At 53.5% G+C, this 26,688-nt stretch overlaps 1 protein-coding gene across 2 annotated transcripts in view; it reads left to right on the forward strand.

Annotated features, from left to right (window-relative positions):
• The first annotated feature begins 3,109 nt into the window (after window positions 1-3,109).
• Window positions 3,110-26,688, forward strand: part of UNC5B (unc-5 netrin receptor B) — a 50,576-nt gene continuing 26,997 nt past the window's right edge. For both annotated transcript variants that reach the window (XM_068416537.1, XM_068416538.1), the window contains exon 1: window positions 3,110-3,227. In XM_068416537.1, coding sequence (XP_068272638.1) covers window positions 3,158-3,227 — 70 coding nt within the window. In that variant the 5' untranslated portion in view covers window positions 3,110-3,157. The remainder of the gene's footprint in view (window positions 3,228-26,688) is intronic.

Genomic DNA, 26,688 nt, shown 5'->3' on the forward strand with positions numbered 1-26,688 from the left:
TCCCGTGCCCACCACCACCAGCCTACCCAGCAAAACCCACCGATCTGCCTGTTTTGCAGGAAAACCTTCTCTCTCCTTCTGCAGCCCTTTTCCTGCCCTACAGCCAGGGCTGGTCCTTGCCGGGGAAGCCCTTCCCGGCATCTCAACCCATAACTTCGCCGCGTGTCCCCTCTTCTTCCCCTGTGTGCACGCCTTCAGATGCTCTCGTCTTATTAATGCCTAATGAGGTTGGAGGGGCTGTTTGGCCCGATAGCAGAGTTATGGATAATGCTATGCAAATTGTCTCCAAGACCTCTGAGCCCCTAAGTAGATAAGCACCTCCGGCTGCCCCTGCGCTGGGCTGCCAGCTGACCACGGCTGGCTTTAAAGAAAATGCTCTTTAAAAACAAAAATAAATAAAAATCATCCTTTCCCCCCCCCAACGGAAAATTCTTTATAGCTTAAAGATGTCTTGACATCTCAGCGCAGCCTTATCCCCAGGGAGCTGAGAGGTTTAGTGAGGAACGTGGTCACCAAAGGCACTTTTAGAGGACATTTCAGCCCACCTAAAGGCCACCGTGCCTCTAAGGTTTGGGTGGGAAAAGCTGCCCACCCTTCCCGTGCCAGCACGAGCAGGGCTGAAGGGTGCTGCGACCTCGAGGGCTGAACAAGTGAGTCTTTGTCTCACCTCCAGATTATGGTCTGGGAGTTTCCTCTGTTTATTATTCATCTGATTGTGATCTTTTTTAACGCTTTAACGCACACTCCCCCCGCCCCCGGCTATGCTAAAGACCCAAATGCCCAACCCAGATGTGCCAGAGGGTTCCTGCTCCGCTGCCAAGGGCCGGGCCCTGCCCGTCCTGCTGTGGCTGAGTCCTGTGCAACTCGTCACACCTCCCAGTCAGCTGCTGGGAGCGGTCCTGCTGCGCTGGGGATGTGATTGACCTGTGCACGCCAGGCCATTAGAGGGAAACGAGGGGTAATATGTAAACACCTGGGAGGAAAAACAGCCCTTTGCCTTAATGATAGTTTGTCATGTCGTGTTTTTTTCTAAAATTGTGAAATAGCGCTAGGCTAACCATTAATTTGCATTGCTTTAACTCATATTTTGAATACCGGACAACGACTTAAATGCCACCTGATTTAACCCACACGTTCTCACTCATTTCTACAAAAAAAACACCTACAAAAGGCACACTCTGCTTCCAAACGCAGGCTCCTCCACTCATTAACACCGATACCCGCACTGGTACCCTCTCCAACGCCGGGTTTGCATTGGGCACATCCCTCTCCCTCGCTGCCCAGCCACGCTCTTCTCTTATGGCTTCCTCCTGTCAACAGCAACTGGAAATGAGATTTTTTTTTTTTTTTTTTTTGTGCTCTTAAGCCTTTTCCGGCACGTCCCGCTGCTCTGTAAATACAGGATGAGTGTGGGATGCTGGAGGTAGCGCTCAGGGCAACTGTATGGCTGGCGATGCGCCGGTGGCCCAAGCAGCGTGTCACGAGTACCCCTTGTTTTGGGGTCTGGATACCCATGGGACTGGTTGAGGGAGAGGGTGCTCTGCAGTGATGGGAGAAGGCAACTGGGAGAGCTCATGACGGCTCTGAAAGGTTTCCAGAGGTGGATTTTGGGATTTTCTTTTTGGGGTGATGCCCAAAAGCCCCATCCCAAGCACGAAGGCCACCCGTGGCACTCCTGCATCCCCACAGCCTGCAGGCAACACCCTGATTCAACAGCAGAAGCCATCCCCCAGCTTCTCCATCCCAGCCGGGTTCGCACCACCCCTCTGAAGGCAACAACGGAGCTCCGGCCAAGGAGCAAACCCATGGCTGGAGCAGCGCGTTGGGCCTGGGGAGGGCCAGAGCCAAAGCCACAGCCCTGGTGCCACAGCCAGGCCGTAATTACTGCCTGCCTGCCAGGGTTTCTTCGCCCCCACTGCCCTACCCCGGAGGAGCTGAGCAGCTGCCAGCAATTAAAAGTAGTTAGCAGTTCCCATGCTACTTTAACCATTTCTAGGCAGCCATGGCAGCCCCTTCTCCCTTGGCAGAAGGCAGCGGTCCTTGCCCTGCTTGTGTGGGTGCTGCTGCTCTGTCGTGATGGCTTGTCCCCTCTCCTGGGCACCGCGGAGCCCTTTTGCTCCCCTCCGGGGAGCGCAGAGGCACGGTGGGCTTTACACCCAGCCTGAGGAGGGGCTCACCGTGGGGAAGACTGCAGCCCCACTGCTCCAAGTCTGCAACCCTGTGAGTTTGTTTGCAATTCTTTGCAAGGAGGGGGATGTAGAGATGTGGAGGGGTGGTTGCAGGGTACCTTCCCCACGATGTGTGAATTTTTTTTATTATTATTATTATTATTTTTGTGTGTCTGGGGGTTTTTTACGCTCCTTGTGAGAGGGTGGTGAGACCCTGGCCCGGGTTGCCCAGAGAAGCTGTGGCTGCCCCCTCCCTGGCAGTGTTCAAGGCCAGGTTGGATGGGGCTTGGAGCAACCTGGTCTGGTGGAAGGTGTCCCTGCCCGTGGCAGGGGGTTGGAACTGGGTGATCTTTAAGGTCCCTTCCAACCCAAACCAGTCTGTGATTGTGTGTTGAGCAGCCCGGGTTTCAGCCCCGGTTCCGGGGGAGGATGCAGCCACAGCAGGACGCGCTGCTTCACGCGTGACCGTGGGGTTTTTGCCGGCACAGCGGTGGGGGGTGGTGGAAGGGGGGGTCTAGGGGGTGGTGGTGGAAGGGGGGGGTCCGGGTGGTGGAAGGGGGGGGTCCGGGTGGTGGAAGGGGGGGGTCCGGGGGTGGTGGTGGAAGGGGGGGTCCGGGGGGACACCCGTCGCGCGTGGCGGGGCTCCCCCTTGTGGCCGCCGGCCCCCACTGCAGCGCAGCTCCGCCGCTCGGCACTGAACGCGGCTCTCCCACCGCCGGACTGGCTCTGTACCCACCCCCTCCCCTCTCTCCGCTCCCCAGCTGCGCGGGATGGGGCGCAGGAGGCGGCGGCGATGATGATGATGATGGTGGTGGTGGTGGTGATGTGGGGGGGGCTGAGGCCGGGCGCAGCTCACGGCAGGCGCGGGGCGGTGCCGCCCCTCCGCTCCGCCCCGCTCGGCGCCGGGCAGCCCGGCAGTGTGGGCAGGCGGGCGGGAGGGCAGGCAGCTCCGCTCCGCTCCCCTTCCCTTCCCTCCCGGCCCCGCCGCCATGCCGCCGCCCGCAGCCCTCCTCATCTTCCTCATCCTCACCCCGCTCCGCCGGGCGCTGGCCGCCGCAGGTAAGGGGGGACCGCGGAGGAGGGGGGAGAAGTTTTTCGGGGCACCCCTCTTAAAAAAAAAAAAAAGTTCGGTGCGGTTTACCCCTTTTTTAGGGGCAGCTCGAGGGGGTTTCCAACCTCGAGGCGTTTATTTCCTTTTATTTTTTGCTTTATATGAAAGGTTGAGGGGTGTGCAGGGGAGCGCAGGCTGGGGCGGGGGTGCTGAGCCACCCTCGGGGCCGGGGGATGCTCGGGGGGATGTGAGCTGCCAGCGCTGCTCCCCGCCGCGCTGCTTCCTTATATTTTTTATATATATATATATATATATATTTTTTTTTTTTCCTTGGGAAAAGCAAAACAAACCCAGCCCTGTTCGTAGTGTCGCCGGCTGTGCTTCCCTAGCGGGTCAAATAAGTAATTATTCACCCTGGAGATATATATATATTAAATTTTTATTTTTTTTTTTTTAAATCTGCATTTTTATAACGCGAGCCGTTGCCGGCCGGGCAGCGAACTGGTATTTTCCTATGGCTCTTCAAAGTTTTCCTGTGCGCAACCCGATCTTGTGATTGGGATGCGCTGACATCCAGCCCTTCCCTCGGTAATCCCTGCCACGGACAATAAACAGAGGCGCCTCTCTCCCGCTGCCCTCCTCTCTCCTTAGGGCTCTTGTGATCCAATTCAGCCTCTCCGCTATCTTTTTCCACCCCCTTACAACTCGTGAGCATCCTCTGCATCTCAGGACTCTGTCCTTTGTCATCCTCCGGCGGTGGCAAAGCAAAGGTGCCGCTGTTTTATGTGCCAGGTATTAAAAGGTGTCCTCGAGCGCAGTGCTTGGAAGTGCAGCCCTATAAAGTTTGATGGCTTTTAAGAGGTTGGAAGAGACCATAACCATAACCATAACCATCGGGGCTCCGGTGATGGGCAAGGTCGTCATCCCCGTGGGAGCCCGGGAGGAGAGCCCATCGCTCGCTTCCCGCAGCTCGTGGCGAGGGTTTGAGGACGCGTCGCGAAGCCGCGCAGATTGGACTTGTTAGTAGTTAAAAGCGTCTCCTGACATGCTGATTTTCTAGGAAAATGAACCAAGCCTTCTTTTCTGAAGCGTAATTAAGGTGACGAGGAATTTTGTGGAGGGAGTTTAATGAGATTAATATTTTTTCCGCCTCCGCCGCACAAAGATCTAGTGTGTTTTCAGCAAGAACAGAAATGGCACTATTGACTTTATTCAGTGGCCTGGACGTCGCTGCAGCAGCGTCCTCCAGCCAGAAAAAACTCTTCCCTTTGCTGGAAAGAGAGCTTTGAGGACTGGTGACCGCCGTGCCGCTCAGCCGGGAGCAGCACGGTGTGTGCCGGAGGGTCCCAGGCCGTGGGAGCGGGCAGCGAGGGGTCTGGGGGCTTGGCACGGTCAGGGTGGCAGGGGGCTGGGAAGGCTGGGTTAGCCGGGATGCCCCGGGCCAGGGTTTGGCTGTGGCCAAGCAGCCTGGGGCTGTCAGCTGGGTTGGTGGTGCAGGACCCCCGTGCCTGGCTCTGTCCCACGCGATGCTCGTTATTTTTGCGTGCACCAAGTTCACGCAGGGGTTAAACTAAAAACTGGGCAGGAGAGAGGGAATGGAGAAGTAAAAAAAAAAAAAAACAAGTTAAACCTGACCAAGCTGGATCAGTTTGAGTCTGGGGAGCTTTCTGAAGGCACACTGTTAATCTGGCGTATGTAAAGCATGTATAAAGTTTTTAGCTGTAGAGCTGTAATTAGTGTTTGTCCAGGAGTGTTGTGTCGAGATCGTGGGTGATGGCGCAGAGGAGGGAGCCGAGATGGGCTCATAATCTGGTCATAAACCCTGGTCATAATCTGCTCCCTTCCCCATCTTCGCCTGGCTTTAAGGAGGGCAAGACATCACCCAGAAAATAACTTTCTCTTCTGATAACAGAGAATGTACATATTGTTTGTGTGGGGTTTTGCAGCGGGGTGGGGAGAAGTATTTATTTGGCTTGGGGTTTGAAACGCAGAAGCGGTCGGGGAGGGGTGAGGGGAGAGAAATGCTCCCAGACCTGTTGCTCCTGAGCAGAGCCTGCCCTTGCAGGAGGTGGGCGGAAGGGTCTGCTTCGGCTTTTCGTCTCCTTCTCCTTTAGCTTCTTGGCTATGGAGCCCTCTCTCTTGGAAGCGGGTGCTCTCTGGGGCAGAATGAAATAAGGAAACAACACAAAAAGGAGAAAAATGGAAAAAATACTACTTTGGAGAAGGAAGAATCTCTTAGAAGTGGTAGTTGGGGGGTAGGGGAGCAATCCCGATGGCATTTTGTCTGTTTAGAAATCAAAGGTGCCTCACTGCTGACCCAGTAAGCAGCTCGGAGCGTCCAGCTGTGTCCTTTATCTCCTTGCCCCTGTATGGTCCCGTGGGTCCTTTTGGTGCTGTGCAAGCTGCCTCCCTTTCTGTCCCTGCCCTAGCTGTGCAGGAATAAAACAACAACAAAAATATTCTGTGTTGTGGGCCAGTTACGCGAGCCAAGATGATGCAAGGAGCTTGGTTTTGCTTCCATTTCTAGCAGCAGCAGTGCTTTCAAGTGCTCAGCCCCGTGGCGTTCTCCCTCCCGGGGCTGGGACCAGCCTGCTAGCCCCGTAGGGTGTGAGGAGAGCTGGGCTTTGCTCAGCAAAAGGCAGGCTTGGGGAGGGGGCAGGAGGTGAGGACGGAAGGGGCTGGATGGAGTCTGCCAGGAGTTCATTACAGCAGATGCTGGTGCCATAAAGCCACAGGTTCCTGCTGTTTCCTATTCACTTATATCCTCCCGGCTTTAGCGATGTTAATGTGAGCGAAAACATTTGCTGGAGCAAGGAGGGGGAGGCATAAATCACCAGCCCATTCCCTCTGCCCCCTCCTGCCATTGCACCCGTGCGTCCCTCCTTGGGGAACAGGGAGGTTAAGAGGGGTGCAAGGGATGCCTGAGCCTCTCGCTGGCTGCCACCGTGGCATTTTAAGGCCCATTGCCTCTGATTTTTGGTTTTCCTTAATAGTAATTTGCTGTAATCAGTTGTATTGTGCGAGCCACCCCTGCTCGTGAGTCAGAGCGTGGTGGCACCGAGCTGACACAGCCCTGGCCCTCTGGATGCGGGGGGGAGGTCTGTGTCTGGTGGCATGAAGGCTCATGCCTTCTGCTGCTCACCCTGGGGTGAAGGGAGCTCGGGTGATCCTTCCCTGGTGCTGCCAGAGCTCAGGACCTAAAATAAATGTTGTACAAGATGCTCCCGCCTCCAAACCAGAGCCTGTGTGGTGAGCCGGTAGCTTTTGAATGATGTGGCTCCTCACATCAGACCGGGGCACTGGAAAAAATCCTGTGGGGTTGCACCAGGGCTGGGAAATGCAGAGCTGCTCTGGTGGCTGGTTTCATACCCACCCTCCAAGGGACCTCTCTCGGTGGGAGCCTGGGGGCCCCCAGCTGAAGGCAGCACCCTCCCCAACACTGTCCCTGCAGGCTTGGCCGATGCTCGAATGTTCACTGTCGAGGCAGTTTTGGAGCATAGTTTTCCTTTTAGCTTTGTGCTCGGGTCCCAGCACAGAGGGTGATGTTCTTGAGGGTCCCAGCTGGCGTAAACCTGGTTTGGTGCCGTTGTGGAGCAAAGCACTACAAAGAGGGGCTGGGTGCCCGGGGAGCCCAGCAAAGCATCCCGGCTGCACCGAGTATTATTTTTGAAGCCTCCTGGTTTTTCGGAGGCCTGACTCACGGTGCAGGAATGCGCTGGGCTGGCAGCCCCAGACCTGCTCCTTGGTGAAGGGGAAGAGCTGAAGATCTGCCGTCTCCTCCTCCAGAGCCCGTTCCCCCATCCCCTCTCCTCCCAAACCGCCGGGCTGGGCTGGGAGCAGCCACATGTTTGCTGAGCTTGGATTTTTAGGGGATTTTTTTTTTTTCCCCTTTGCTATTTGCTTTTCACGTAGGAACTGCTTTTTTTTTTGGTGGGGCTGGGGCATCCCTGGATCACACTGGCTGGTTGGAGGCGAGGGAAAGGCAGAGCGAGCCCCGAGATCAAACGTGGGCCAGGCTGGGAAAGGCTGGGCGAAGCCACGCTGGAAAAGGAGGCAAGGGAAAGGAAGCAGGAATTATTTAGCACGGGGCTTGCTCCAGCGTGTCCTGCATGCTGCCTTTAATCTCCTGCGAGTCCCTCCCTGCTGCAGCCCAGCTCCCTGCTGCCTTTGGTGGCTCGGCTCAGCTTCTTGGGGGGCTGTTCCCCGTTGTGGTGAGCATCCCCACACTCACACGGCTGGGTTAGGTTTGTAGTAAGGCACCCAGGGTGGTGGGTCCTGGTCCTCATCCCCCAAACTGGGGGTCCAGGCGCTGTCGCCCAGTGTGACTTGGGGGGTGTTGAAGCTACGAACCTTAACCCAAACCCTCGGTGGCTGTGGTGATGACAAGTTTGGCTCCCTGTGTTTCTCAGCGTTGGGCTTGGTCTGGGTGGATGGGGCTGGCATAATCCCCCAGGAGCTGAAAAACAAATGTTTTGAGCCAGTTTTTCCCCTTTTAGCTTTGCTTGTTGTTTAACTTGAAGGTTAAAATATATATTTTTTTTTTTTTTTTCCCTGGGAGATGGAGGACACCAGTGGAGACACTTATTAAAGAGCAAGCTACCTGGTTAGAAACCAAGAAGAGCTCCAGCCTCAAACTCTGAAGATTTTCTCTGCTTGCATTTGGGGTCAGGGCTGTCCTGGGTGGGAGTGAGTCCCGTCAGGTGGGGAAGAAGACCCATACAGATTTGCAGAGCATCTTTGTGGGTCTCCTTCGCCCCCCCATCCCTTTGCCCCACATGTCTGACCAGCAGCAATCCATAATACACACATATATGCACAGCTGCCCTCCCTTCTCTCCCCCATTCATTCCCATAAAAGCCAGGAGGAGGGAAGGGGCTTGTTTGCACCACGAGCGATCCCTTCCCTGCCTGAATACCCGGGGCTGTGAGCATGGGCTGTGCTTCTAATCGATACAAACCCCTCGTCGAGACAGACACAAAAGTCAGATCCTGGTATCTCTCATGCTCCTGGGGGGTCTGTAAAGGTCCCGTGAGTAACCTTTGCTGTCCCCCCGGCTCCCCTCCTTCACAAGCCTGCGCTGAGTGCGAAAGCTGAGGGATTGTTTCCCTTTGAAAGAGCGTGGAAAATCTCATTTTGAGACGTTTAATGCGTGTTAGATCCATCTGCCTTTCTTTTGAGCAGAGACCACCACAGGAGGAGAGGACCTCTGAGGGCAGGTGCCCAGCGTCTTTGGGGCTCTGTGGGAGTGATGCTGTGGGCAGCATCCTTGACCGGAGGGTCTGTGCAGGTGGACAGCATTGGATGCTGGGGGGGGGGGAAACAACTCCCCCAAACTTCTGCAGAGGTGGAGAAATGCTCTTGGTATTGATGTTGCTGCACGCAGGTGCAGGATTATTTTGGATGCTTTGGCTTGCCCTAAGGATGGATTTAGCACACCTTGATATATTGAACCAAACGGCTCTCAGGTGCAGGTAGAACATGTGCGAGAGGGTTTGAGCACAGGATGGTGCCTGGGGAATGCTCCTGCAAGGCACAAGGATGCTTCTCCCCACCAGGCATCCCTCCCCGTTGAAGCTGTAAGGAGGTGGACATGGGGGTTGTTGAACAGCAGGAGCCCTGCAAGGGGGTGGCTTGCACCAGGCAGGGAGGTGAGAGGGCGGCTGAGATGAGAGCAAGCTTTTGTCCACCCTGACTTTGTCCCGCTGTTGCTTTGAGAGCCTTCCCTTTTGCAGAGCGACCCTCCTCCCTGGGAGCTGCTGCCGGCCTGGAAATTATCCCCGATTGCCCCCTTCTCCCCACGCTCCCTCCCTGGTTGGCAGCATTTAAATGCCTATACGTGTCCTCCTCCATAACTTAACTAAGGAGCAGCATGGGCTGTCCACCTCTGGGTGGGTTCCTCGCCATAGCTGCATCTCCTGGGGTGGTGGCAGGCTGGAGGGACAAGACATTGTAAAATGAGCCCAGGCTCCTCGGCTGAGTGGCTCGCGGAGGCAGGAGGCTATTAAAAGGGTTTTGTTGCATTGTATGGCGTGGGAGTTTTCCTTAGGCAGGAGGTTAGGGAGCCCAGAAACTCCTTGGGACAGGCTTAGAGAGGAGAAGGGACACGCCTGGCATGCCGAGCTGCTGTCTCCTCCTGTCTGAGGTTGCTGTCAGCGAGCGTCCTCAATGCTTTCTAGGCTGTAAGGTTTTGGGCTTATTTATGACCAGTGGCACATATGGGCACATCTGCACAGCAGTGGCTGAAGGCACCGAGAAGGTCCTCAGCAGAAGACCTTGCTTCACTGACCATCCAGTTCTCCGGTGGACTCGCATGATGTGCTGGGAAGCTGTAGTTCTTCCTTCAGATGATGGTGACTGCTAGTTGGAGGACCAAGAGCAATCGGGGTGGAGGGACAGGGCTTTGGAGGGTTTTCTGGAGATGAGTGAAGAGGGCTTCCTTCCACTGGTGTGATCAGCTCTGCCTGTCATCTTGAGGGGGTCTCATCCCCCCTTGCACGCTCTGTGAGTGAGGGCTGATCTCTGCGTGCCTGTTATCCCCCATGGAGACCTCACCATCCTACGCCGTCACCTGGCTGTGTTATTGGCTCTATCCATTTGGGTTGGCTTGAAGAACAGAAGGAGGGTGTTTTCCAGCAGCCAGAAAGTGGTTGCTATTTAAAACAACCAAAAAAAAAAAAATGTGGTCTGCTGCTTGCTTTTCATCCGTGTAGCACAATGGAGCCAAGCAAGTGTCCCCACCCTCACCTGGAGGGGCATCTCTGAAGGCTTTGCAGGGCCTGCAAGTGAAGCTAGTAATTAGTGCTGGTCATGAGGGTGGATCTTGCAATGTGGCCGTGCTGTCTGCTGTGGTCTGGCCCAGGGCCATCGCCTCGTTTCGGGTGGCCGCTGCCCGGGTGTGGGATGCCAGCAACCTCCCTCCACCCCTGTTTATCCCAAAATGGCTGGGGATGCTGCTTGGAGCGCGGGCACCTTCGCCTCCCTGCCTGGCACGGCTGGTTTTAGTTGTTGGATGGTGCTATGGTGTTCCTGCACTGGAATCGTTATTTTGAAGGTTTTTTCTTTCCCCCTTGACAGATGTGAAATGTAGAGACGTGCTTAAAATGAAAGCATGGCTCCTAAGTCCAATTACACAGCAATTAAAAGTAATCAGTGGTCTGGGTCGCTGCATTGGAGGCTAGGCTCGTTGAAGGGTTTTCTCTCCCAGCCTACCTTGGAGAAGCTTGAATGTCCTGTCCCTTCTACTTTCTGGCGCCTGACCAGAGGACATCTTCCCAGAGCGGGTCAAGCATGGCTGAAAATCTGCGTTAGGCTGGCAGTAAGCTATTCCCCGTGCTCAGGAGCTCTCAGTCGGGGCTGTGGCATCCCTACAGGGCTCTGGAGGGTCTCCTCTGAGTTGCACCAGTCTGTCTGCTTTGGGGACAAGCACTTGGTGACACGGCGTCACTGCTGGGTGCACGCCCGGCTCTGTCGCCATCGCTGGGGCTGTGCGCTAATCCTTTTGGCTGGAAGGAAGAAGAGGTGGCAATTCGGGCTCCCCTGCCGTCTCCACCCATGCGTTTTCACCTGGGTCTGCGGTTCCTCTGGTCCTCACCTGGTCTTTAGGAGGAGGTGCTTGACTTGGTTGTGGAAGCACGTTTTCCTGGAGGACACGCGATGCCTGCTGCGCATCCTTCTGGCTGCTTTCTGCAGTCAGAGCCATGCAAACACGTTCTTCCCGTGCTCCGGCGTCGGAACTAAAGGGATTTGTTTCAGGAGAGGGGATTTGGCTGTGCTGCATGGAGCTGCTTGGGTGACTGGGGTCCAGAGCGTGATGGAGCCGGGGTGCGGGCTGCCAAAGGCTATAAAACTTGATTATTTTTTTTTTTCCCTTTGCAATCCCTCTTTTTTTTTTTTTTCCATGTATGCTGTGCTAAATGAATTGCTACTTGTGAATGACTAGTCTGTGCTTGGGTGAAGCCAGCCAGGCTGGGAGGTGTGGCTGTGGAGGCTTTGCACGTTAAAAAGCCCCTGGTGCGGTAGCCCAGGGATCCCAGCTTTGTACTTCGGCTACCCCCTTTTATTTTTTTATATATATAATATATATATATATATATATATATATATATATATATATAAAACAAGGTATCAAGGCACATTTTTCAGACTCTGCTCTGCCCAAAGCTGGAAAAGCGAGACCCAAAAAGCTGGAAAGAGGGGTTGGGTTTTTGTTGGGCTGCACAGTGACTAACAAGAGTAGAGTTTTTTTTAAAAAACAAATGCTTGGGATAAACTGGTTATGCAAACTGGGGCGAATTGGGCAGGTTCCTTTGTAGTTTACAACAAAACCTTGGGAAGTCTGGGGCGTGTTGGGGCTGGTGCTGCCGGGGAGGGGAAAAACCCACGCGCTGGCTTTGCAGAGGGGGTCCCAGCCCATCGGGAAGGATCCCGGGGGATAAATGGGAGGGAAAGGCACAGGTTACTGCAGACCCCATCTGTCCAGCTAAAACCTTGAGTAACGCCAATCCTAAAAACACCACAGGTCAAAAATAGGTGATTTTTTTTTTAGTGTGGCTTTGTAATACCTGCTAAGAGGCATTCATGCTGTGCTCCGCTCCAAGAAGCTGTCAGGCTTGCTGGTCCCCCACTGCTGAAACCAGATAAATTCGGAGGATCTTTGGGGTTTTTTTGCCGTGGCCAGGAGGATGGTGTGGGGTACGCAGGCGTGCCAGCAATGCTCGGTATGCTTTGCAAAGGCAGACCATGAGGCTTCTGGTTTCTATCACAGCCCGCGCTGTGTTGGTCAGGAGCATCCATCCATCCATCCTGTAGCCCTCCAGGCTTTGCGAGGTTCCTCCGGAGTGCGATGCTTTAAGGACAGTAGGAAAAAGAAGAGGGTACGAGGGCCCTCATGAATTTTTAACTCCATCCACGACGCAGGCTGGGGGAAGGCGATGCCTTGCTTGTCAGTAAAGCAAAGGAATGCTCTGTAAAAATCCTTTCTTGCCCTTTCTCACTGGATCGGTCCTCTGGGCTGGACAAAAATTGGCTTAGGCTGCCGTCGTCTCTTAGCCCGGCTGCTGGATGAAGTAGAAAATCAGATGAAAACTGGCTAAAAGGAAAAGAAGGATGATTTTTGCACGCGGGGTGGGGGAAAAGAGGAGGCAAAGTTGCTGCTTAACCCGGCTGGCGGCCGGTGCCTGCCCTTTGAGCATCCTCTGGCCGCCGGCACCCCGCAGTGCCTCGGCATCCCCGCATCCGAAGGGCTGGCTGCTGTTCCTGGGATGAGGTTGGAGGCTCGGGCAGGGCAGCTTTTCGGCGGTCCCTGGCTGTCTGGGGAAGGCAAAGCTCTGCTTGCAGAGCGGGTTTTTGGTTGTGCATGTGCTTTGCTGCCTCCCCCCTTCCATTGCTGTATCCCGATGACATCCCGGCTCTGTTTCCATCAGTATTTATGGACTGGCTACAAGGGGGTGCAGCAGCTCCAGCCGAGCTGTTAATGACCCCGGCGTGAAATAGCAAAGCCCACTTAGCGGTCTTGGCCGAGGGGTTTTACTGCAGCCTCTCCTGCTCTGCCTGTGCCAGTCTCCTTCCCTTAGAGAGTGACGGGGAGGGCTGCGCGTGCCATTTCTCCCTTAAAGAGAAAAGGGATTTGTGTGCCTATGGGAGGCGGGGGAAGGAGAGCGTGTGTGAGTCTACGGAGAGTATAGGGGGGAGAATGCAAACCATATGTTTGTGCGAGGGTCAAGTTGCAGAGCTGAAACCAGCAGGGAAGCCAAAGAAGCCGGAGTCCCGCGGTTCGGCTGCGCTTTGCATCCCGGTAGGTGTAGGGGGTATCCAGCGTGGCCTACTGAAGGGTGATTTTAAAAAACAAACCACCCTGAAAGATGATGTGGGTCCCTGTCTGGTGCTCTGCGGTGTCACTGGTGTCCCATGTGTTTAGGGCTGGGGTCCAGGACTGTTCCCAAGCCCTTGGGGCTCCTATAGATAAAAGCAGGGATGCTGGGAAGAAGGCTGTCCGGGTTGTCCCAAGTTCATGGTATTTTCAAGTTTGGTAGGAAGTCAAGGGAAGAAACTGTAGGGAAGGGAGTGCCTGTGGCTTGCTGGAAAAGCACAGTTGTGTTTGTGCCGTGCACCACGGCTGTCCTTGCATTCTCCTTCCAGCTACAGAGGGCCACGTGAAAAGATCCATTTTTCCCTTCTCAGGCGGAAAAAGTTATGTGGAGGCAGCCCGGAGAGTTGTCTGGGCTTCAGACTGAAGCACTGTGAGCCGGACTGAAGTGCTTTTAAAAAGAAATCTGAAAATAGGGAGAGCAGCAGGGTCCCACGGCAAACTTTTTTAGCCGGGAGACATCTTTTGTTTCCAAAACTAAAGGCATGGAGACAATCTCTGATTCCCTGACTGGCTCTACGGAGCTGTTTGCAACCTGTCAGCTTGGTAACCATCTGCTCGCAGCCTGCGGGGACCGTGCTATATATGGGACACGGGAGGAGAGAGGCACGGCCGTGTCCCCCTGGGAGCAGCCGCAGGCTTCAGCCCCTCCGCAGAAGGCACCGCAGGGCACAGCATCTCCTTGGCACCGTGCACCAAGAGGAGCTCCTGTGCCTCAGACACCAAAAATCCCCATGGATTCATCTTTTGGCTGTCTGGCTTATTTGGGGTTTTTGGTTTTGTTTGTTTGGGGAAGATTTCTTTTTTTTTTAGCTTGGTTTCCTAAAAAAAATCCATATATATATATTTTTTTTTTTTTTTTTTTGCAGTCGTGCTCTTTGTGTGTCTGCAGCCCTCCCCCTCTTTGACTCTGAAGTAGATGTCTCGCAATTAAGCGCCTGCCTGATTAGGAAACTAGCAATAAAGTTTTTATCTAGGCGAGCTGGTCAGCCAGTGAGAAGGATCTATTAATATCCCACTAAAAAAAAAAAAAAAACAACAACATAACACTTGCCACCTACTATTGGGGAACACAAATGCCACGTGGGTGGGAGTATTTTGAGCAGCAGATCTGCAGGAAAGCAGGTTTCGTTCTGGTGTTTGTGGGACCATGTAGTTTTAGCTGAGATGGGGTACTTCAAAATGCACAAAGAACGAAGGAAAAATGTTGGAAAAACCTTCAATGAGGTGAGGGAAGTGCTGAAGGATGCCTTGAGGTCATGGCAGAAGGTGTTTGTTGGCTGATGACTTTTAATTGTTGCAGAAGGAAATGGTCCTTCACTAATGGTGGTTGAGTGGCTGAAGGGGAAGCAGGAGGAGAGCATCCCACACCTGGGTCAGCTGAGGAGAGATGGGGAGGGAAGGGTGGGCTTCCTTGTAGCCTTCACACATGCTTGGGGAGAAATCGCTCGGCATGTTGGATGTGGCAGTTTCTTGGGGCTTGCTTTGGCAACATGTGTAAAGAAAAAGGAGTTGAAAAGGCTTTTGTGTAAACCATGGGGTCTGAAGGCTGGGAGAGTTTGGATTATTGTAGAACTTTGGGTCAAGGGTATTCTGCAGCTTTGGCTTGTCATGTTTTTGGGGAGCAGCTGCCTCTGACCTCTCTGAAAACAGAGCATCAAGGGGAAGGATGGAGAGGAAAAGAGCATCTTTGTGTTGGCGTGGTACCAGCTGCTTCTGCAGGTCCTGAGGGTCTGCGTGGTGTTTGATCTGGCTGGCATTTCTCCCTAGATAAGTGCTGTAATAAACCTGGCCCTTGCTTCACTGGCAGGGTGGCCTCCTGACTTGTCCCAACCAAGACCAGGAGATGCTTTAAGCCAAGAGGTGCTGAGCCTGGGGAAGGGCTACTCTGGGGTTGGGTCGCTTGGGTGGTGAAATGAGTCCTTGTCCTATTGCAGAGTTCCCTGGGTTTTAAACCATGTTATTTGCAGAGACAGTCTCTTAACGCAGTGCAGAAGGCAGCTTGAGAAACCATGAAGAGGTCCTCAAGGAGGTGGTAAAAATGGCAAACTGAAGCTGGGAAAGCAAAAGTGTGTTTTCTTCCAGGACCAGGATGTTTATTCCAGATAAAACACAGATGCAGAGAGATGGCATCCCTTTTAACTTAAAAAAAAAAAAAACAAACCCCAAACCAACCCAAACCTCTATTTTGAAGCTGCTGAGAATGTGACTGCCCCTTGTGATGTTTCACAGCTGAGATCATTTCTGGCTGAGTTAATCCACTCTGGAGGTTTTAGTCTCAATCTGTCTGTATGGGTGAGCTCAGAATCTGATTTTTTTTGCAGGGAGAGAAGGGAAAAATCTCAATTTTAGATGAAAAAGTAAAATAAAGCTATGAAGAAGCATCAGTGAAGACTTTCAGGTTTTTGGGTGAATCGTGGAGCTGCTCTGCTGTAACTGTAATTTTTCACATCCAGATAAGTGAAACAAGAAATGCAGAGCGTTTGCAAAAAGAACATTAGCAAAAGCTGGAAGGAATTACTCTTCTTTTCAGAAATAGGTAATAGGCACTATTTTTGGAGTAATTAAATTTCACGAGTGCTTATTTAGAAAGAAATTTAGTCCGTTCACTGTATTACAGTCTTTTTGAGAAAATATCAAGTCCGAGGCAAGCAGGCTGCCTCTGGGAGCAACTGAGCCTCGGAGCAGGGCTTTAATTTCGGCGGTGTATCAGTGTAATAGTATTGTTTATAAGCTTCTCTAGCCACATGAAAGCAACGCTGCATTATCCTGGTTGGTCCTAAAAGCAGCGAACCAGCCAGAAGAGGCCTGATTACAGAGCAGCGGCTTTCTTTTTTTCTTCTTCCCATCACTACAAAAGAATAAACAATAGAAACCGAGATCCAGTTTTAGCTCCAGTAATGCAATGCCTTCCTTCTGATGGTCATGTCACATGCTGCCTGACTAATTCCCGTCCTTGTTGTGCCTGGAAAACCGGCCTCGGAGGGAGGGAGCGATGGCTTTGGGTGATGCCGGGATGAGGCACCCTGCTGTGGGTGCAGGCTGGTAGAGATGGTGCTGCTGGTAGACCTTGGATAATGCTGCAGGTTTGGGGAAAGTGGTGGCCTTCAACAGGGACAGCGGAGCTGGTGGGTCGTTGGTTGAGGGGGTCGTCAAGCCCTAGAAATGGGGAGCGGTTTGGCTGGAGCCTGGGGTTTGCTTGGAAGGCTGAGCCTGAGGCGTTGGAAGAGGAGCTTGCAAAAAAAGCTCTGTGGTTGCTGCTTGCTCATGCCATAAGCTCGTCATCCCTGCACGGGGGGTACTTAGGCATGGCAAATGTGTCTTTTTATTTTTTTCCTTCGAGAAGAATAACTAACCGGACCTGTTGGTAGCTGCAGGACATGCAGGGCAGCCAGGAGCTGCCCAGCCTCCCTTTTGGATGTGGTTCCTGCAGGTCAGGTTACCATATCGCTGCATCATGTGCTGCTTCTCACCTTTCTAAGGTGGTTTGGAAATAGGGCAGGGTTTTGTTTCCAGCTTGTTTTGTGTCACTTGGCTTCCCCAGCTTGGGGCAAGCCTCGTGGGGTTTAACAGGTGAACAGAGCAAGGGATTGCTAAGGAGAAGGTGGCCCCCTCCAAGGTTGTGCTGCAAACTCCATCATCACACAAGTCGTGGAGAAAACTCCAGTATAGTTACTAAAAATCAGCTACAGCTTGCTTTGGGATGGGAAATCCAGCTCTTTGGGATGGGAAAACGGTGCAGAGAAACCCGCAGCAGAAACCTCACAGCTCTTTTTGCCCAGGACAAAGAGTTGGTTTGGAGTTACAGGGAAGAAAAGGAGCGGGGTTGGGGGGGAAGGTGTTGTAAGATGGGTATTGGGACTGGGACGTAGCAGGGGAGGCAAATGGGGCTGTAATGAGCAAACATATTGTTGGAGATGATTGAGGATGCTGGCCCCAGGGGGAGAGATCTCTCACCAGCCTGATAGTGGTATGGATGCTGATTTTCCCACTTCTCTGCAACATTAAACACACAGAAGACAAAGTTTCTCTGGATGTCTCAGTGGCAGGAGATGCCTGTCCCACAAGATGAGCCCCAGACCTGCTGCCACCCCCCAGCCTTTGGCCTCTGTGGTTTTTTTTTTTAAACCTTATTTCCCCCCTGCTCATTCAGGTCGCAGTTAGGAATACCTTTTATGTGCCGAAGACTTATGGTTCAGCCTGAATATGTTATCAGTGCGGTGTCTGATAAGTTTTCTGCCTTGAAGCCCTGGGGAAGCGCATGTTCAGGGTCGCTGCAATAGATTTTCCTCCTCTTTCCCAGCTGCCTAAGAACAGTGTGATTTTTACTTCTTAACTGAACAGAATTACTTTCATCAGTGGAAAGAAAAATGCACGTCCTAGCCAGCATTGTCCATAAAGGCGTGTGGTGCCTCTCCCGGCTTTCATAAATTCATAAATGGGTGGCAGGACGTGCTGTTAGGAAGGAATAAATCTGATTATTTGGATGAGCTTGGACCGTATGAAGAAGGTGTCAGGGGCAGGATGAAGGGTTTGTCTTGGTGGGTTGTGGAGCCTGGTCCCTGATCTTGGATGTGGAGATGATTGAGGGTGGTAGTGGCATGGTGGTTTTATGTGGATGGCGTAAAGGGGGAGCGGTGGAGGCACCAAGACGTTGTGCTTTGCAAGAGGAGAGATGCCGTAGTGTCCCTTTGAATGGGCTTGCGATGGGGCTCGGCACCGACCGTCCTCGGACGGCTGCGGGAGGTGACATGCAGTGCCCAGAGAGAAGGGTTTTTTCCCCAAGCTGACATCTCACCACTCCCTTTCCCACCCTGCTCCTGGGTCTTGCTGGTGGGATGCAGTTGCAGTGCTGGGATTGAGGAGAGCCTCCCCAGGACCTGCTGCATGTGGGTCGTTTGCTCAGTGATAAATGAGTGTCTCGACCACCCGTTGGGACGTGTGTGCGTGGCTGGAGGGATTTGTGGTTTAAAATGGTGTCAAAGTGGGCATTTGGGGCAGCTTTGCCCAGACAAAGTGAGGCTGTGGCACTTCTCGAGCAACCCTTGCCCAAAACGGTGGCACTCAAGAGCTAACACATACGTGGTGGGGGCTTGTGCCATCCTCCTGCCCTGACAGGGACGGAGATATGGGGGTCCCCGTTGCAGTTTGGTAGGCAGGAGGAGGTACCGCGTGGTGTTGGACACCGAGCATCTATGGGAGCAGCCTTGTGTGCATTAATCAAAGGGCCTGCAGCTCCCCTTTCAAGCTGTAAGAGCCAGAGCTCAGAGAGTCAATCCATATCTATTTAAAGCACTTCAATAAATAAAGATACTAAATAAGGTCGCAGTGGCCCTGTACTCTCTCCCTGCTTTTAGGGATTTCTCTTCCCCTCCACACAACCCCATTTGCTTTAGGATGCCTCCAGAGGCAAAGGTGGGGACAGGATGGGGACCATCAGGAGGCTCATAGTTTGGGTGGATGACCTGCACTCCGCAACAGCGGTCTGGAGCCTGATGCCAACTCGTGCCCCTACCTGTGCCCTTAGCAAGCAGCAGCCCTGTCTCCTGGGCATCTGCGGGGTGACGGCAGCGAGGGGGCCGGGATGTGCCGGGCTCCTTTCATCACCCCAAACAATGACAGCACGAGGGGACACGTTTTCTTAGGGATGTTTTATTAAAGGCAGTTTCCCCAGCACAGCAGAGAAGCTCTGATGGTGTGTGGCAGGGAGGTGACAAGTGGGAAGCTGTCTTTGCAAGCCCTCTGTAATGCTAATGGGAGCTGCAGGTTGGCATTCACCGGAGTTTGTGGGTTTGTGTTTTTTTTTTTTTTTTTTTTCCCAAAGACTAACCAAGGAAACACTTGTTGAAGGATAAAATTAAAAAGCCCATGGCGGTTTATTTTGAGGACAGTGTGTTTGCTTTCACATCAAGCTGGAGGGAATTGCTCTGCTACTGTCAGCAAATAAATAAAATAAGAGCTTTGTTTTAAATTAGGCTTTCTTCTGGTAGCTAATTAGGCGAGCTGGTACCTGCAGTTGCATTACCTAGGCACCATGCATATTTGAGGCATATGGCTGGTGTCGGCAGCTCCTAAACTTCACCAGTCCCCTATTTATTATTTTTTTTAATTGAATGCAAATCCCTTGCGGGTCTGATAGCACCGACAGCATCCTCCTTGGGTGGGTGCCCACGAAACCCCTGGCCAGGATGCAGGACTCCATGGCAGCCATGTCCCTATGGCACCATGCAGCGAGTACAGATTCACCGCGGGTGCCGGTGAGATGCTTTCCAGCCTCTGTGGGGAAAGGTCTGGGTTCCTAATTATAAGACTAACCCACTTGCAGCTCTGTTTGGGTGTGAGAACATCCAGCCCCGTACCCAGAGGGAGCCGGGCTGGAGCCATGGCTCCTGTCCTGCCCGGCAGCAGGTGGGAGGACAGCCAGCAGCTTGGCTCTCGCCTCCTCTCCTTCCCTCCCCGCTGTTATTAGGCTGCTTGAAGTTCCTGTCGGTGCTGTCGGTAATGGAGATCAGCCCCGGGCAGCTCTAGCAGAGCCCGTCGCCCTCCTCGTTGCCCTCTCGCTGGGGAGGAAGGCTCTGGGGGGGCCAGTCCTCCCTCCCACCCTAAAGGCTGCTCCTGTCTCACAGGGTCCACAAGCCAAGCCCTGAAAGCCTTGGGCTGCTTTTTTGGGATGGCTCAGAGCCCTCTCCCTGCGTCTTTACGGGTGGGAGAGGAGGGAGAGCTGCCTGCCAGCCAGGGTGGGGAAACATGGCTCCCCTAGGCCTCATGTCACCTCACGTCTCCTAGGCCTCATGTCACCTCACGTCTCCTAGGCCTCATGTCACCTCATGTCCCCCAGGCCCGTGCCCCGGGCTTATCCATGGGGAATCAGCCCAGCCCTGGCTCCTCTCCCTCTCGGGTGTTTTTTTGACTTTGTGGGGAAATGAAGCAGCGCAATTATCCCCAGGATAATTACAAGGCCCTTGCGCAAGGCGGTGGGTTCTTCCGACCCCTCCGGCTGCCCCCGGAGCCAGCGCCAGCAGCTCAGTTGGGAACATGGCTCCGTGCGAGCAGCCCAAGCTGTGGTCACCCACCCCGGGAGGGGGGTCCCTGCCTCCCCCCGCTCCCCTGCTCTTCTTAATTGTGTGCAGGGGCCGTGGCGAGGGGGGTTTCTTCCTTCCCCCCCTCATCCCCTGGGCCCGGAGCTGTAGCAGGGGCTGCCCCCATCCCACATTCCTCTTCGGGAGGAGATAAGGATCCTGTCTGGCGCCGGGGTTTCGAATGTGCTCCCTGATTATCAGCAGGCGCCGGGGCAGAGCCCCAGGCACCAGATAAAGAGGGGAGAAGGGGAGCGGAGCAGAGGGGGGCTGCCAAGGGGAGGGGGCTGCTGCCAGCCCTGCTCCCTCCGCTCGGCACCCCGCAGCCCCCGGGCCTCGCCTGACACCACCACTGTGCTTAGGAAACGCTTAACCCTGCTTGAAAAGGTATTTTTATTTGTTCTGTTTTATTTCCTGTTTTTTTTCTTTTTTTTTTAATGCTCTTGTGGCTGCCGAAGAGGAGTTGCAGACAGGGCTGGCATGGGGATGGAGAGGGAGAAGGGGAGAAAAGATGTCCTCAGCTTGGTTCATTGCTTTCCATCTTTGCTCAGCAACAAACTGCCTCCCAGCACAGCTCTCTGCCTCCTGTCCACAGCCACGTGAGGTTTCGGCACGAGGATGCTGCCACCGAGCACGCAATGATGCTTTCCTCCCCGGGGAACGGGGGACACATGCGTGTCCAATGTCACGTGTAACGTGACTGTGTTGCACAGGATGTTTTTTCTTCACTGAAAGGGTTATTTCTTCACAGAAAGGGTCATTAGACATTGGAAGGGGCTGCCCAGGGAGGTGGTGGAGTCACCATCCCTGGAGGTGTTTAAGAAAAGACTGGATGTGGCACTTGGTGCCATGGTCTAGTTGACACAGTGGTGTTAGGTCAAAGGTTGGACTCGATGATCCCAGAGGGCTCTTCCAACCTAGTTTGTGATTCTGTGATTGCTGTGTTGCACACATTCCCCCACCAACCCCTTGCATTGCACACCTTGGCGTTGCACGTGCCCCACCAACTCCTCAAGCTGAGCTTGGCCAAGGTGCCCTCTGAGTTTTGTGAGCTATAGGTTCATGAGCTATAGGGCAGGGTCTTTATCCAGACAAAAGCTCTTGCCACGCTTGGGTCCTGGCTGTGACGTCTCTGTGTGCAATTAGAGATGTCTCCTCTCTGCCAAGGAATCTGGAGGCGAAGGAAGAGGCTTATCTTCCTGCTGGTGGCTGGAATGCTCTCCCAGCCCAAAGGCATTTCTCTGCCACGCTGATGCTGAGGTCTGGGGGAAAAAAACAGGGAGTTTTGCCTTTTCTTTGCACTATTAAGCTTATAAATAATAGTGCAGCATCCTAGGGAGGGGTGGTGGGGTTTGAGGTTTTTTCCTTAACTTTTTTTTTCTTCCTTCAAGTGCATCCCTGGGCTGATATCCCAGGAATGTGATCTCTCTCGCTCGTAAAGCCCAGCTTCTGGCCTCCTCCTTCATTCCCAGGCATTAAAGACCCAGGCTTAGGAGATGAACTGGTGGGATCCTGCGTCCACTGGGATGTTCCACAACATATGGGGCCTCTGGTTTCTGTTGTGATCTCTCTGAAGCTTCCTGCTTTAATATTTGATGCTCTTCCTTGGGGTGAACATTAAAAAGAAATGACCACCAAAAAAAAAAAAGGTGCTTTTTGTTTTTAGTGGGGAGAGAGAGAAAGAAGGAGGGGGGGAAAAGCTGAAATGCAATCGTTTTTTATGGCTTCCTGGAATGGCTTGGATGTGGGTTGGACAGCAGTGGGTCAGGAGCAGAAGGAGCAGATAGCCCCATGATGGTCTGCCTACTTGCATCTTTCCCTTTCAGGTCGTAAATATAAAACCACTACTTGAAAAACAAAAAGGTCGTTAAGCTGTCAGCAGGCTCCCTCTTGGAAGGTCATAAAAATGTCTCTTAGCAGCAGCTTTCATTCCTGTCTCAGCTGGGGTGTAGGCATCTGGTCCCCCATGGGCTGCAGGGAGGTCACTGGCCAGAGGGGCACCAGGAGCTGGTGGAGGGACCCTAACCCCACTAGTGACAGAGGTAACATCCCATCACCACAAATTTGAGGCTTCCCACCCATTCTTGACCTGGGTCTTGGTCTTCCAGGTGGACCTCAGGGTATCACCTCTAGTTTCAGTGGAGCTGAAGTGAAGCACAAACGCTGCACAGGCTCTGTCTGCTGGTGTGTTGGTGCAGAGTGAGGGTCATCTCTGCTGGCCAGGGCCTGCGGAGCGTTGGCTTCTCTTATAAAGCGTCTGGTAGGGTGATAAAAGATACTAAAATATTTGAAATTAGATTAACTCTTGTGATAATGGTAAGCTAGGCATAAGGTGAAGGGGAGAGCATCATGGAGCATCTCGGCCAAGTGATCTCTGAGTGCAATTGGGTTCATGGTGGTGTTGGCAATGATGAGCGGTGGCCCTTGTTGACTGTCCTGTGGCGGGGGCAAGCGCACAGACTCCTGACTCTGATTTTCTTGCAAACAGCTTGACTCAGCTCCTTGCAGCTTGCTGAGGTGGGTGTTAGAGATGATTCAAATAAACAACCCAGCAAACAGCAGAGAGGAGGAAGAGGTGGTGGTGAAGAGCGTCCCATTGCCTTTTCCCAGGAGATGGTCTACGAAGGAGCAGCCAGGAGGGCTGGTTGGTCCTGTGGCTGGTGGTTGGCCTAAGCATAGGTTCTTTTGGGATGTCTTTTGCTCTGGTGGGGGTTTTCCACCGTCTCTGGCTGCATTACAACCAGACGAAAAACCCTTGGAGAACCTTCCTGTGCCCTGGTGAAGAAGTGGGATGTGGGGATGGAGAGGGAGGAGCTCTGAAGCAGGCACCACTCTGACCTGTGGGCATCGGGCAGCTCCCAGTGGGTGCAGAAGCAGTCCATCCTGATGTGGAAAGGATGTTGCTATTTTACAGCGTGTTTTTCTTCCAGAGAGATTTTCCACAGTGAGAACAAGAATGCCCATCCCTGTGATCTGTTTGTCATTTAGGGCCCTGATATTTTTCTCTCTCGGTAATGCAGCCGCTCTCGCATTAACATCTAATTAGCAGCAGCTAAAAAAACCCCCGTGCCTGAAACAGGAGGAGAAAGAAAAGGGTGAGAAATTAAAGATGCAAAAGACCTGTTAGCTCATTTGGCTCTTCCTTAGGGATTGTTTCAGGAGTGTTTTGTCCAGTCTTGCTCAAAAGTCTCCAGGGCCATTACCGCTTCCCTCGGAGGGCATTGCATTGTGTATTGAGAGAAACCTTTATAAATGTAAAAGCTTTGTACAATTGAGGTAAAAGAAACAGATTGAGTCATTGTATTGTTCTTTGTAATCAGCTTTGCTGTTCATTAATTTCCTCCCCAAAGCCTTATTTAGGCTGGGAATTTTGAAGAAAAGCAGGGAAACAGCACACTTGCGAGGGATGGTGGGAACGGGCTGCCCGGCTCCGGTGGGTTCCTGTGCATCACCTTCCTGGCCTGGATGTGTTCAGACATCTCCAGGAGCCGGTCTGCCTGCTCGCTGGGCCAAATTTAGCTGTGGTGTCACACACCGGTGCTCTCACCTCCTCTTGCGATGGGGTCCGACTCGTCTGGGCAGCTGCTTGCTTTAATTTAGCTGTTTTTAAAGATGACAATAGCACACAAAAAAAAAGGCTACAGGTGGGCATCAGCTGGTGCAAAGCTGACCGAAAATCGGGGAACAAAATAGGACTGCAGGACCAAGGGTGCTGCAGTGGCTCGGGGTTTGGGAGCTGTGCCCTTTGCTGCAGGGCGGGCAGTGACACAGGACTGGGCACGCAGCATCCCACGTCTCTGTCCCTGACACAGCGGATGCTCTTTGCTAGTGGCGTGTTCTGGATGAGGCTGCTTTAACTAGGTCTCTGTATCCTCCGATGTCCCTGTGTGTTTGCTTTTTTAACCTTGCCAGCCTGCTAGATAATTTTTTCCTTTAAAGTGCCTTGGTTCTTTCCCTTCCCAAACCACTGTCCTTCCTCCTCTGTGTTTTTTTTCTTTCCTCCTCCCTGTTTTTCCTCTCTGACATCCCCATTCTCGCCCCTTTCGCTCCCCAAGTCCCCTGCATCTTGCCTTTGCTCTCCAAGGGGAGATGCTCCAAATTCAGGCAGGCTGCCAGCACGGGTGCAAAGCACCCCAAAAGAAACGTCCTCATCCTTCCTGCTCTTGTGGGACGCCTGAGCCGCGAGCACGATCGCCATTGGCCCTCGGCAGTCCCACGTGTACACGATGAGAAATGAGCAGCGGGTGCCAGATGCTGCACAGCCGGCTGCTGCTTCCTCGTGGTCCAGCGCTGGACGGGCTTTAATCCTCCCCGCTGGAAAACGGGAGGTGCTAATCCCGGGCTCTGCCAGAGCGAATGAAAAGTACATCTCTGCGTAAGAAATGCAGAGGAGGTGTTTTTGGGGGGGACTGAGGTTTGCTTTGGTTTTATCTGGTGAGGTGAGGTGGGTCCTATCCAGCTGGTTTGCTCCAAGGAGCTGAGTGAAGCTCATCTGCCAGAAGTTTGGTGCCTTTGCCCCGTGCCCCAACGCAGCCGGTGTAACAGCGGAGGAGGCAGCGGAGTTGGTTGTCGCATTTCCTGGCTGTAAATGCAGCTGGGGCAGCACGAAGATCACAGAAGTGACTCCTGCTGTGATCCAGACCCGTCCTGAGCATCGCTGCTCTCTCATCGCAGCTCCCCCCTGCTATCTGATAGCTCTGGGGGGTTGCTTGCATCCCCGCGCCCCGCTCTCTTCTCGCCCTTGGAGCACCCCGTCTGCTATGGGCGGGTGGGGAGGGAAGATGCAGGGTGGCAGCTTGGGCTGGCAGCCATGGGGGAATTCCCCTGCGCGGAGGGCCTCGGCGGTGAGCCTGCCGAGCCGGCTCTCCTCCCGCGCAGCCAGGCTGGAGCCAACCCAAGCGTCAGGCCCTGCAACCTCCCCGGGCTTCCCGGCTCTGCGTAGGGGGTAGTGTGCCAGGTGGCTCTTTCTGCAGGGCTTTTGGAGGAGTAAGAGCAGGAGATTGGAACATCTAGACACTGGAAGGGGCTTCCCAGGGAGGTGGTGGAGTCACCATCTCTGGAGGGGTTTAAGAAAAGACTGGACATGGCACTTAGTGCCATGGTCTAGTTGCCATGGTGGTGTCAGGGCAATGGTTGGACTCGATGATCCCTGAGGTCTCTTCCAACCTGATTGATTCTGTGATTCTGAGATAAGAAGCAGAACGAAGAAAATACCTCCAGCCCCTGCATCTGCTGGGCAGGACCTCCTCTCTGTTGCGGAGAGGGATGGGGGGCATCTCTCCAGGCTGGGAAAGTGTGCCCTGGTGCCAGCTGACCAGTGTGCCTCAGAGCCCTGTACCAGGGTGTCTTGCAATGCTCGGGGCATCCCTTAATGCTCAGAGCCCTGAACTGGGGCATCCTGCAACGCTCGATGTCCCACTCAGTGGTGACATGCCCCTGGGGCTTCACTCCCTCTGGCACAGCCGCTGCCCATGCATGCAGTTGCAGGGGGCTGAGATGCCCGTGCATGGCTGGGCACCCACATGGGAGCAGCACGAGGGTTTACTCGTTTCGCCCAGCACGGAGAGGGGCGGCAAGCTCAGGAATTGCATCGTTCAGCAAACGAGACGAGTGATGGGTATGGTTTTCCCCAAGGAGTGCCCTTTTGGGGCAGGGGTTGTGGGTACCTCCGCTGATGTGGAGCTGCGGGAGCAGGTACCTGGAGCCGAGCCGGTGGCTGGGCTTGCAGAATGGGGGCCAGATGTTTCCCAGATGTTGCTCACTTCCTGTCTGGCTCCTCCGCATTTAGCTTTTTATGTACTTGTTTGTTTTGGACTACAAACAAAATAAAAAGGGTTTTTATAACCCTGTTCCCATGGGGCTGCGAGTTCAGGATATAATCTGAAGTCTATTCACTATTGTCTCCATCCCTCTCCCTGCCCTCGGTGTCGTCCCCAGGCACGCACAAACTCACGCGCTGCTTTTGTTAAAAGGTTTTTTTTTTTTCCCACATGACGTGTTTTTCTCAACGGGCCACCGGGCATTTTTCCTTATGACCTCCTCCAGCGCTCAGGGGAGCGGTGGGAATATCCCTGGCCGGTTTGGGATGGAGGCAGGAGGAGGAAACGCCGTGTTTCTCGGTCCTGACCTGCTCCTTGCCACGGGCTGTGCTGTTAGGAGGGTTCTCCTGTACGTCTGAGGACGGGAAACTCATTGCACTGATGGCATCCAGCATCCTGATGGATGGATTGCTCTTGTGCCAGCGCTTTGCCTCGCTGAGGGTGTTTGGAGAGGGATGGGAGGGATGCGGAGAGAGCGAAATAGCCATGTAGACCACTTGTAAAAGAAAAAAAGATTAAACCGCTTGGATCAAAGGTGTTTGTACTTGATCAGGGGTTGAAAAAGAAAAAAAAAATCACAAAGGGGTTGGGAATGGTATTCTATAAGGGAGTGCTGTCGGCTTAGGGAGGAGGAAAAACTTATCTAAAAGTCTTGTATGTTCTGGCAAGAGCTGTTACAAATGCAGCCACGGAGTTTTCCTCTCCTGGC

This window comes from Nyctibius grandis, chromosome 20, assembly GCF_013368605.1.
Source record: "Nyctibius grandis isolate bNycGra1 chromosome 20, bNycGra1.pri, whole genome shotgun sequence".
Classification (NCBI taxonomy): domain Eukaryota; kingdom Metazoa; phylum Chordata; class Aves; order Nyctibiiformes; family Nyctibiidae; genus Nyctibius; species Nyctibius grandis.